The 13,328-nt window shown below is 38.4% G+C and overlaps 1 protein-coding gene across 1 annotated transcript in view; it reads right to left on the bottom strand.

Moving 5' to 3' along the window:
• The window catches only part of ELP3 (elongator acetyltransferase complex subunit 3), a 100,981-nt gene that overhangs the window by 33,177 nt on the left and 54,476 nt on the right, over positions 1-13,328 (bottom strand). The window contains exon 10 of the mRNA XM_066278588.1: positions 5,259-5,452. Coding sequence (XP_066134685.1) covers positions 5,259-5,452 — 194 coding nt within the window. The remainder of the gene's footprint in view (positions 1-5,258; positions 5,453-13,328) is intronic.

The following is a 13,328-nucleotide window of genomic DNA, read 5'->3' as shown; positions in this document are numbered from 1 at the left end:
GGTGAGAGGAGGGGAGATAGTGAGACAGACTCCCACATGTGCCCCTACTGGGATCCATCCAGCAACCCCATCTGGGGAATGATGCTCAGTACCAAGTTATTTTTAGTGCCTGAGGCTGCCATTCGAACCAACCCAGTTATCCTCAGCGCCTGGGGTGATACTTGAACAAATCAAGCCACTGGCTGTGGAAGAGGAAGAGGGAGAGGAGGGAGAGAGGGAGAGGAGGGGGAGAGGGAGAGGGAGAAGGAGAGGAGGAGAAGCAAATGGTTGCTTCTCCTGTGTGCCCTAACCAGGAATCGAACCTGGGACATCCATATGCTGGGACAACGCTCTATCTACTGAACCACTGGCCAGGGCCCTGGAACATCTTCTTTGTGCAAAGTATATAGTATGTAGAATTAGGTAACTGGAATACATAAAGATAAAAAGACACTGTTACAGTCTTCTAGGGCTTCAAAACCCAGGTGAAATTACTATTTTGAACTTGCTGTATCTATCTAGGTAAGAGTTAAAATTATTTTTAAGTCTCTCAATTTGTTTCAATCTAGTTTCACTTTTTTGGTTTGAAGATAGATTACATTTGAGAATATTCACTTTTCTATATAAAGAGGTAATACTTCAAGGTAGTGGTGCTAACTTACATTTGCAATTTGTTTATCAAAAAACCTTTGAAAGTGATGTCTAGACCTTTTCTGGTCTGAAATTTCTCATACTTCAGAAGCATGTTTTGGTTGCAAATTGAAATTCCTATTCTAATGCTCTGCTATGATTTAACTACCATGTCAAGACAGCTGCCAAGTAGCCTGTGGGCAGCAGTAGCAGCAAGGGCGACTTCCTCATGCATCTGGACAGAATCTCATGTTTAATTACTGACTGCACCCCTCAGGACTGCAATACAGAGTCACCTAGTAAGAAGCTGCTTCATAAAAATGCCCAGTAAGATGTTATTGACTCCATTGTCATAAAATTAAAAGTGTAAATTAGTTAGAGAGACTACGGTGGGAGAAATGGCCAATTAAAAACAACAAACTATTGCCTGATCAGGTGGTGGCGCAGTGGATAGAGCATCAGACTGGGATGCAGAGGACCCAGGTTCGAGACCCCGAGGTCGCCAGCTTGAGCATGGGCTCATCTGGTTTGAGCAAGGCTCACCAGCTTGGACCCAAGGTCGCTGGCTCGAGCAAGGGGTTACTTGGTCTGTGAAGGCCCGCGGTCAAAGCACATATGAGAAAGCAATCAATGAACAACAAAGGTGTCACAACAAAAACTAATGAGTGATGCTTCTCATCTCTCTGTTCCTGTCTGTCCCTGTTTGTCCCTCTCTCTGACTCTCTGTCTCTGTAAAAAAAAAACAAAAATGAAAAAAAACCAAGTGCCCCCCCAACAAAGTTAGTAAAATCTATATTTAAAAAAAGGGCAAGTTTACACATTGACATATCTCCCCTTCTCCTTTCCTTCCTTTCTTCCTTCTGATAGCTGTCTATAAAATCGTTCCTAAAATCTTCCTCAGGTACACAGTTAGATTCACTCACCAACACTAGGTATACAGCTGATATCTGGTAGAAGCTGTCACAGGTAGAAATGAAATAGCCAGATTTTCTAAAGGCATGGAATGCAAAGACATATATAATTTTCCTTTACTATGATTTAAAACAAAAATAAATCAACTATAATTATTAAAGCTGCCTGGATTGAGCACTCTGGGAGGAGGCTTTCTCCTTTACCAATGGTTTCTTTCTAGCAAGGTACACTGACTGCTTCCAAATTAGAGCAATGTCAATTGTCCACATTCTCAGAATTGCTTTAAAAGTTCAAACATGAAGCAAGAAAAAACAATGTAGAGCCCAAATCCTGCAATTCTTTCCCCAATCAGGTTTCTCAACCACTCCACACATCATAAACTCCCAGCTTTCCCTTGCACACATTTGTATATATGAAGGTGTTTCTCTAGAGTATAGCAGCCAAACTGTTATTAAGTGTTAAGTGCACTATGTGAACACGGACATGGTTTTTTGGTTCACTAGACTTATCTGTGCAGGAGAGAGGAGACAATTCAAAAGGCTCCTTAAAAGGTAAAGGTAAAATTTATGAAGTGGTATTTTTAGAGCTATTTCAATAAAAAGCACTATCTTCTTTCTGATTCAAATTCCATGACTGGCAAATTAAATATACATAGACAACTGATATAAGAAGAAACACAAATAATCAGTTACATAGAAAAAAATGATAATTCTTACTACAACTAGGAAAATGCAAATACCACTTGGTAAATGAAAATAAAAAATATAATCAACCACATCTAAAGTTGTGGCAAAACCAGTAACTATTAATTTACTCTCCTCTAAACTGTTATCCTTTTGGAAAACCGTATCAATATGCTAAGAAAAATTAAAGCATTCCAGAAAGTATAATAATGATAATAATATAATAATAATAAAAAGATGCTTGGATTTTTTTATCATGGTCTGTTAGCTCACACTGCTCTAACAGATCACTTCAACGTAAGTAAAGTTACATGCATGAATTTTAGATGCAGTGAAGGCCCAGATGATTAAAAACTAAAAAAAAACACAACAGAAGAAAACACCACCAAAGAAACCGTAGAAGCAACCTAAACGTCCAACACTTTTAGGAAAGAGTTTACAAAGGCAAATTAAATGCTAGACTAGTCTGCTACTTAAACACTAGAACTAGGAAGATTACTCTGTCTCTACAAGTCTACAAGAAACGCCCGCAGCACAATGGCCGATGTGTAACACATACTGCTATGTGAGGGTGTGTCCCGATTATAAAGGACATTTTTTGAAAAATAATGTAAGCCTGTTATTAATATATATATTGAAAGTGATTTTAAAGTAGCTTTATAGAGAAAATATTACTTTGTTCATATAAAGGTAGTAAGAAAATAAAAATTCTGGATAATTAGTAATATTCTACAAACTGTTGGCAGAGAGTATAATCACATTATCAAGCAGAAATGTACTGGGATTAATGAATGGTGGTACACAGCAGAAACATATCACGTCAGACACCCCAGCAGGCAAAAGCCTTGCCTAGAATTTCACTGCTCACTGCTAATGGAAGCAAGTCAATATAAAATAAATTTGAAATATAAAGGAAATATCAGTATATAGTATACAAATGTAAGCAAAAGTGGGCAGATATTAAGTAGCAAAATATAATTAATTTGAATGAATTCTTATGCAGATAACCACAGTAATATCTTAGGTAATATTCAATGCAAAACATAGAGTAACATATTTGAAGAAATTCTGTCCATGCTGATAGAAAACAAAGACTAAATTGAACATTAGTCCACAGTAAGCTACATTTTAAAAGCCAGAATTCTAATGAAAACTTGTATAACAATATCATAGCTGCATCAAAAACAAAAGATATAAAAATAAAAGTGAAAAATACCATAAAAATTTTAATCTCTATACTAAAAAACAAAAAAACCCACAGCTTTAAAAATAAGCCATTCAAAGTTAGGTAAATTATCAGTCCCAAAGCATGAAATTCTAACATCACAGCTAGGCTTCAGATGACTCTCTCCACAAAGGCATTTACTGTGTCAGGAACTGAGTCATCATTATATTGCAACAACAAATTGTCCTCAAACTCACTAAAGACATTTCCTAATTCCACTTTTTTAAGGAGACTTAACCTCTTGTTTAACAGTAAGTATTCCATTAAGGTCTAATTCACTGACACATCTGTAAAGTAACAAAGTAGCACTTAAGAATGTGAAGCCTACATTCACCTGTGTAGCGTGAGCACACAAACCCTTTAAGTCAGTGGTCCCCAACCCCCGGGCCGTGGATCGGTACCGGTCCGCAGAGAAAGAATAAATAACTTACATTATTTCAGTTTTATTTATATTTAAGTCTGAACGATGTTTTATTTTTAAAAAATGACCAGATTCCCTCTGTTACATCTCTCTAAGACTCACTCTTGACACTTGTCTCGGTCCTGTGATACATTTATTCGTCCCACACTAAAGGCTGGTCCGTGAAAATATTTTCTGACATTAAACCGGTCCGTGGCCCAAAAAAGGTTGGGACCACTGCTTTAAGTGATATATTGATATAAGGAGTTCAGCCTCCTGGAATCTGAGCTGGAGGATTCTGCTATTGGCTGATGAGAGACACAGAGAGCGAGAGAAAAAAGGGGAGGGAGAAAGAGAGAGAGAAAAAGGGGAGGGAGAAAGAGGGAGAAGGGGAGGAGAGAGAGAAAGGGAGGGAGAGTAAGAGGGAGGAGGAGAGAGGGACAGGAAGAGAGGGAGAAAGGAAGAGGGAGAAAGAGAGAGGGAGAGAGAGGGAGAGAGGGGGAGAGAGGGAGAGAGGGAGAGAGGGGGAGAGGGAGGGGAGAGGAAAAGGAGGGGGAGGGGAAAGGGAGGGGGAAGAGGGAGAGTATATTATACTTCCATTTTATCAGTATTGTTAATCACATCCTGTACCTAATTTATAAATTAAACTTTATCATATATATGTGCGTGCTGGAAAAAAGTATACACAGGGTTCAGTACCATCTGCAGTTTCAGCATCTACTATGGGTGTGGGACACACCCCCACAGGTAAGGGGGGACCACTGCACTTATAATATAGGAATCCCGGCAGCTTGAGTGGAAATGTGACTAGTGACCAGCAAATATAGGAATAGTTCTGTTAGGATTGTTGTAGTGAATAGCTAACTTTAAGGCTTCTAAAAATTTTTTTCAGTGTTATACAGTATTTCTTAAAAAAAAAAAAAAAAAGGCCCACAGTTGCAAACAAGACCTTCATTTCTCTCTCCTATGGAAAGACAGTTGATTTCCCTCATGCCATCAGGAATATTTCACTTGTTCTCCATATTTCTCCATGACCATTGCTGCACTTTGTTTTATCTTCAGAGGCTCTGGGCCAGGGAAGACATGCACGGCGCACTCTCATTTCTGCACCGAGACTGACCTACGAGCTGGAAAAGGAAATCCCATCTAGATCATAAGCTCCTGGGACCAGGCACCATGCCTATTTATTACCTTCGTAACTCTACGTCCTGGCTCATGAGTGAAGGGCAAGGAGAATAAATGATACTGGTGAAGTGGGTTGGACACAATGTCCCTTCATTTCCATCCCTATTTACAGAAAGCATTCCAGGTGTCCTTTTATAATTATAAAAAACCCCTCAAATCTCTCAATATGAAATCAGACTGTTCTCATTAGAAACTGAAAACAGAGTAGTTGCTGATGATTTCTGGCATAAAGATAACACATTACCTCTGCACTCGGTACACTCGAGTCCACGGAGGCACAAGGGCAAGGATCCGAGCCACCAATTCGATCAGGTCACTAGGAGAGTAACTCTTATATCTTCCTGATTTCCACAGCTCATAAAGCCCAGTTCCACGAATCACCAGAGTAGGGTAAAGTTTTAAACCATCAGGACGAAAAGCAGGGTTCTCAAAAAACTCCTGTGCACAGAGAACAGAAATTACTTCCCCATCAGTGATGTAGAAATGATGCAGGTAATTTTCAAACCTGGGCCAACTTCTCAACTACCTGGTCTTCAGACTGCCTTTCCTTTCCACCAAGGGCGGGGAAGCAGACAGAACAGAACTCATTGTTTTCAAGCCTCACTGAAGCAGGGAACTTGTATGCTGGACTCCAAAGCCCTTGTGAATCCAGCTCCTGCCTACTGCTGTAATCTCACCGCCTTGCCTGCCTGCCTCTGCAGAGGCCATTTCCTACCTCTGCAAAGTTCATCAATTTTTCTTCATCTAGCTAATCTTCAGGCCTCAACTTAAACATCAATACTACAGAGAGGCCTTTCTGACCTTCAAATATAGACTGCCTCACACAAAAAAAAACAAAAAAAACCAAACCATTGAATTCTGTATTACTGCTTTCTTAACACATTGCGGACCAGTTTTATTGCTAGCTTTACCCAGTGGCCAGATAAGTTTCTACTGAATGAGTACAAAAAAACATTTTACATAAATGTTAAAGGTACACTTTAAAATTAAATACCCATTGCATTCTAAAGTTATTTATTACGTTCTTACAAGCTAATATCTTAAAAGAAAGTCTTTGTATCTTACTCAACTTTCTGGATTGAGCGCTTGATAAATCCTGAATTAAATAGTCCACAATTAATCAGGTAAAGCACTACTTTCTTTGTCCATTTTATTGTTTTTCTAAGGTACTACATGTTGAACGATATTGGCTGGCAAGATCAACACCTTGCATATAGTTATTATACTGCACAATGGAAACTGGTTTCTTTATTTCCTCTGTAGTATGTCCATTTGTCTTTTCTGTTTCACAAGAGGAAGCATCATGGATAGTTGAAATAATTCGAACTTCTCTTTTACCCTTCCAAATCAATAAAACGTCACCTCTTCTTCGGAAGGCTATTTCACCTCTTTTAAGCATAGATACTTCATCTTTCATACATTTTGGCAAGCCTCTATTTGTTTGACTTGTTCCACAAACTCTTGTTTTATGTAGTAATAAATTTTCTGCAATTGAAATGCTATTATAATAGTTATCTTGGTATATGTGATGCCCCAATTCCAGATACGGCCAAAGTAGTGAAAGAATAGTCATTCAATTTTTTCCCTTCACTTGTATAAATTTCCATATTGTAAATATACTCAGCCTTGCTCTCACATACCATTATTACAAGTAAACCATATTTAATAATTTTAGCTGGGTTGTAAGTTTGAAATAGAAGACGTCCCCTCCAGGGAATCATGCCTTCATCTAATAATCTTCGCATAGATTTATATCTTGTTTGAAATTCACTAATAAACTGGTCAAGTATAGATTGAATCTTAAATAGCATGGATGAAGATTTAGTCATGTCTGCACTGTCACTGAAATGCCATTAAGTCCATATTTGTTCAAAATGATTTCGACTCATCTGAGGAAATGCTGGAATAGCTAGAACTGGATTTGTTGACCAATATTCTTTCCAAGTATCCTTTCGAGTACGCCCCGTTAGCATGATAAGTCCTAAATTTTTTTTCATATCTGTTGGAGTAACAGGAGACCATTTTATTACTTTCAAAATTTCGTGCTTTCTCAAATTTTGGTTATAATATATGTTCGATTGACAAAATAGTTCAAACAGATCATCACCATCAAAAAAAGGTGTGACTTCAATGATGTTCTTCGAATCAGATGGTATAACTGTAACCCCAGAATTACCTTCAAATTTTTCCAAATAAGGTTGAAAGTCCTCTTTGACCAATCATTATCTCGGCAACCAAGACACAAATTACACCCAAAATCATGTGTGAAATTGTTCAGATTTTCTGGTTTAGAATCACTTGAAGTTACTATTTTTCGCCTTTTTGAAGGAATAACTATATCACTGCCACTGTCAAAGCTTTCATCAGTTTCACTTCAAATGTCTGATATGTCAGCAAACATATCCAGAATTTTATCATGTTCTTTGTCACTATCCACGGTTACTGAGTACTTAAAAAAATATCAAATTGATATAAAAAGTTATTTTTATTACCAACGACAAGAGACTAATCACTTTTAATTCCTTTTGTAATTTTTAACTTCAGTGAATGCATTTTCCATTACACTATTTCTCTCTAAATGACAACAATGAAAAGCCAACAATTCTTGTGATTGGCCACAAGCCTTAGAACAGAAAACATGAGAATTCTCGTGGTCCATCCTCAATGAGTTAACATCATCATACCGATAATTTATCCAATGCCTACTTTCACCTCTAGACTGTATCCTCTTCTAGTAATAAATTATATTGTTTAAACTTTTAAAAAGTTGTCACAGAGATCACCATCTGATTGGCAAAACCTAAAATGTTTACTACATGGCTCTGTGCAGGTGTCCTGATCCTTGCTTTTGACTGTTTTGTCCTCAGACCAACTGGCACCATTCCTACCCTGGGATTCACACTGTCCATCTGTTATCTGGACACTGAGCAATACATCTAATTCATCTACTTGGGCATAGTCATTTCCTACACCACATCATCCCAGCTGGCTGCCTTATTTCTTTATTTGGGATGTAGCAAGAACACATAAGGCGTTCTCTTTTCCGTGACTGGGCACGGCTAATGTGTTCTTAGCTTGATTCCGCATGATGTATGATGGGGGAATGAAGGTGGACTCACACAGTTCCCTTTCCTCCCACTCTGGCATTAGTGTCTATTCAGCCGGCAGTGCTGTATCTTGTGAGCTATAAAAATGTTTTTTATCTTGAGCTATATTATTCTTGCAGAGCCATCCATTGTTTAACTTGCTTTACAAAGAAATGTAACTGTGGACTACTTGAGCTCTCTCCTTGATTTGTCATATTCTTAAAATGCTGCTGCATTCTTTGTGCTCAGTTTGGTCTTAAGAATATTTTTCTGGAATTGCAAAAATTTTCCCTGTCACATTTATATATTTATATATTAAAGATTCATCAGGTCTTTAATAAATATCGTATAGCCACCCACAAAGAACATGTATGCAAGTCTTTCTTTTCCTACTTTGAATCCATACTGGAACAAGGGATTTCAGGAAAGTAGTTCTGATACTTGTATAATAAATTTAGGAGGTATATGGACTGACATACTCCCTTAAAAAGTATGACGACAGATAAAATTGATTCTGGACTTCTTCTTAAACACTGAGATTTAAAATATGTGCTTCTTTCCTTCCAAAACCATGCTAAAAAACAGGAATTATTTTTTAAAGTATAAATCTAGAAGAATAGAGATCAGAGGAGACAGAAGGGGAACAGGTGATGCCAGTAACTTTTGAAAGACAAAATGGAAGGAGTATCAGTAAATGACTTTGCAAGTGAAGAAAACTGCAAATAACGTATCTGTAAAAGGGGGACAGATACCATTGAAAGGCCAGTTCAATCACACCAGAGTCCCTGAAAGATTCCATGGGATCACAAGCATCAGGAACTGGGCAGAATGGAAGAGAGCACTGGATCAAAATCTGTACCGGAAGGGATTTATCCCTTCTAACAGGTGGCCAAACTTGCCTGCTTTTTTTTGCTACAGAAACTGGAAAGCCACTGGGCTTTGAGATTCCAGGTACAAAGGAAGGCCCGGGCGAAGATCAAGAGCGAAAATGGAGACTAAATGAAGCCAGCACACTGACTGGTGGACACCCTGCCTACAACTTTCTGTAATGTACGCATATACCACCCGCCCCCAAGCAGAAACTCGGTAGTTCATCTCTAGGATCAATTAAATGGCCCAAAATAAGCGTTCAAGATACTGACATTTGGGAATTTCTTAAAGAAAAGAGAGCGGAACAGCCTTCAGTGAGGCATACTAGCAGCTGACCACAAAGAACTTGCAATCTAGTTTTTAAGCCCCTCACTTTTAAAGTAGGACCATTTGGCTAACAGTCACTAGAAACTTGAAGAAAGCCTAGAACATGAAAAGCAGACCAAAAGAAAAAGAAAAACAGGACTTGGCAGAAAACTGAGGCATTGCATAAAGGAAAATAAAACTCAAAAAGCGAACTATAATTAATTCTATCAGAGAGATAAAATATATTAATTCATAAAACTAGAACAGGATCTTAGAGAAAAATCAAACAGCCAGAATGCAAGAAAGAACTCTTGGAAATTAAAACTATAACAAAAATAAAAACATTTAGTAGAAAGGGTGAAAGATAAAGTGAGAAAATAAGAAAGCAGGAAAGAAAGGCAGATAAAACTATCTGAGGATTCTGCATCCATGGATTTAAAATATTCAGAAAAAAACAGTGACGTTGTTCCTGACACATATTGTACAGTTAGGCCTACAATGCCTGCCATCTGTACTGAACACATACAGACGTCATTATTTCCTAAACAATATAACTATAGTATTTTCTTAGCATTTACACTGTATTAGGTATTATGAGTAATCTAGAGATAATTTAAATTATATAGAAGGATATGTGTGTTACATACAAATATCTCACCATTTTATGTAAAGAACCTGAACATTTGCAGATTTTGTATCCAGAGGGGTTCCTTGAACCAATCCCTCAAGAGCAGCAAGGGACCACTGTGATACAAAGAAATCTCCCAGATGACAGGGTCCTTTAATATCTAACATGATTTAAAAACGCCAAGATATACCACTGTGAAACTGCACTACATATGGGATAAAAAGAATCTCCTAAAATATTTGTGTAAAAAAGAACAGATTATATATATTATAGGATTAAAGAATACAACATTAAAAATGATATTATAGTTTATTTATAAAACTTAGGTTTTGCTGGCAATTTGATTATTCTATTTGTTAAGTATCTGTTCAAGTTTTTATTTTATTTTTTGCCCATTCTCCTACTGGGCTGTCTGCTTTGTCTAATTGATTTTTAGAAATTATTCATTTTAAGGCAAATGATAAGTTAATTTTGCAGAGAATTTTTCTTTAGAGAGAAATCAGATTTCCCATTTTAGCTCTCTTCACTGATTTGCTAGGATGTAGTTAGAAAAGGCATATTTGGTCTGCTCGTATTCCCTCTGGGTTTCTCTAAAAAGATTACAAACAAGCAGATAAAGCTATTTAAATGAAGGGTTGTCTTTGCAATATTACTACTGAATTACTCTTTATAGCAGTGCCCCCTTATCTGCAGTTGACTTCCATGCTTAGTTACCCATGCTCTGAAATGTTAATGGTCTGAAAATATTAAATGGAAAATTCCGCAAATAAACAATTCAATAAACAATTCATAAACTCCTTGCCATTCTGAGCAGAGTAATGATCTCCCTCACCCAGATGTGACTCACCCTTGTCCAGCGTATCCACTGCACACGCCACACACCCATTAGTCACTCAGTAGCTGTCTCAGTTATCAGATCGAGGGTCAGGTAGATATCACAGTGCTTGTTTTCAAGTAACCCTTATTTTACTTAATAATGGTCCCAAAGTGCAAGAGTAGTGATGCTAGCAATTAGGACGTGCCAAGAAGAAGCCGTAAAGTGTGTCCTTCATATAAAAAGGTGAAAGTTCTCGACTTAATAAGGAAAGAAAAATAATCACATGCTGTGGTTGCTAAGATCTATGATGAGAATGAATCTTCGGTGAAACTGTGAAGAAACAAGAAATTTGTGCTAACTTTGCTATTGTACCTCACACTGCAAAAATTATGGCCACAGTGCAAAATAAATGCTTAGTAAAGATGGAAAAGGCACTAAATTTGCGAGTAAGAGAAATAATCATATCTGAATGACAGCAATATGTTGTGCGAGAAAGCACTAACCCTATATGAAGACTCCAGCAAGGGATCCATCCCTTAAAATGACTACTCACCTAACTTTTATTATAACATACTGCTATAATTGTTCTGTTATATTATTAATCATTGTTAATCTCTTACATAGTGCCTAGTTTATAAATTAAACTGTACCATAGGTATGCATGTAAAGGAAAAATATAGTATATACAAGGTTCAGTATTACCCATGGTTACAGGCTTTCTTGAGGTCTTGGAATGTATCCCCACTGGGTAAGAGGGGACTACTCTATTTTGAAGACACTAAGGAAAATGAATACCAAGACTCAGCTATTTACTATTACTTGAAACATAATGGCCCTGGCCGGCTGCCTCAGTGGTAGAGTGTCAGCCTGGTGTGTAGATGTCCTGGGTTTGATTTCCAGTCAGGGAACACAGAAGTGCCCATCTGCTTCCCCTCCCACTTCCTGCAGCCACTGCAGCTATGGCTCAATTGAAGTGAGTTGGCCCCAGGTGGTGAGGATGGCTCCATGGACTCTGCCTCAGGTGCTATGAAGAGATCAGTTGCTGAGCAATGGAGCAATGCCTTAAATGAGCAGAGCATCGCCCCCTAATGGGCTTGCCAGGTGGATCCTGGCCAGGGTGCATGCAAGAGTCTCTCTATGCCTCCCTTCCTCTCATTGAATTAAAAAAAAAAAAAAAAAGAAACACGATATATTTTTTTTCCAAAGGCACTTAAAGTTATGAATGCTGGCTATACTACTGGTCCAACTAGTATAGTTGGAACTGTGCTTAAGAAAAGTATGTTTCAGGTGTCTTTTAGGCCTAGAGTCTACGTTCCTGGCTAATAACTACTGAGGAGATATCAGACTTAAAATCTATTACATAGTCAATATGGGGGAATCAGTAAGAGGGACATCTGTGAATTAATGCTGTCTTATAAACTGGCCTTCAGTTGTAATTCATTGGCTTAAAAATAAACTTTTTTAAAGGAAAGAATTATTAATTTCACAAATAGGCATGGTGAATCCCAACTTTTATAAACAGAGCAAAATAAAAGTATTTTTGTGGATAAAATAAGTTAATAAACATTTTCATCATCTTCTCTAAAAGGATATTCAGAAGACACGTTCCCTGTCTGAGAACTGGAAGAAGAGCTTTGACCAATCTGTTTCCCTAGATCAGGGGTCGGGAACCTATGGCTCGCGAGCCAGATGTGGCTCTTTTGATGCCTGCATCTGGCTCACAGACAAATCTTTAATGAAAAAAAAAATAACGTTAAAAGTATAAAACAGGCCCTGGCCGGTTGGCTCAGCGGTAGAGCGTCGGCCTAGCGTGCGGAGGACCCGGGTTCGATTCCCGGCCAGGGCACATAGGAGAAGCGCCCATTTGCTTCTCCACCCCTCCGCCGCGCCTTCCTCTCTGTCTCTCTCTGCCTTCCTCTCTGTCTCTCTCTTCCCCTCCCGCAGCCAAGGCTCCATTGGAGCAAACATGGCCCGGGCGCTGGGGATGGCTCTGTGGCCTCTGCCCCAGGCGCTGGAGTGGCTCTGGTCGCAACATGGCGACGCCCAGGATGGGCAGAGCATCGCCCCCTGGTGGGCAGAGCGTCGCCCCCTGGTGGGCGTGCCGGGTGGATCCCGGTCGGGCGCATGCGGGAGTCTGTCTGACTGTCTCTCCCTGTTTCCAGCTTCAGAAAAATGCAAAAAAAAAAAAACAAAAAACAAAAAAAACAAAAAAATAACAACAACAACAAAAAAGTATAAAACATTCTCATGTATTACAATCCATTCATTTCCTACCACTCATGTTCATGGTTGCGGGTGACTGGAGCCAATCACAGCTGTCTTCCGGGACAACACCAAATTTTTATTGGATAATGCGTAAGATACACGGGTCATTGTATGGCTCTCACAGAATTACATTTTAAAATATGTGGTATTCATGGCTCTCTCAGCCAAAAAGGTTCCTGACCCCTGCCCTAGACAATGCTAACATGAATTAAGTTAACATGTGATAAAGTATAAAGAAAATAAAGACCCTAGCCCCGGAATGAGGTATTAAAATTCAAAGAGCAAAAAGGATAGAAGAAAACAGTATTTTCTGTTACTGATTAATGAAATTATGGAGGAAAA

Source organism: Saccopteryx bilineata, chromosome 1 (genome assembly GCF_036850765.1).
Source record: "Saccopteryx bilineata isolate mSacBil1 chromosome 1, mSacBil1_pri_phased_curated, whole genome shotgun sequence".
Classification (NCBI taxonomy): domain Eukaryota; kingdom Metazoa; phylum Chordata; class Mammalia; order Chiroptera; family Emballonuridae; genus Saccopteryx; species Saccopteryx bilineata.
The sequence above is the reverse complement of the archived record's forward strand: the minus strand, read 5'-3'. Positions and strand labels throughout refer to the sequence as shown.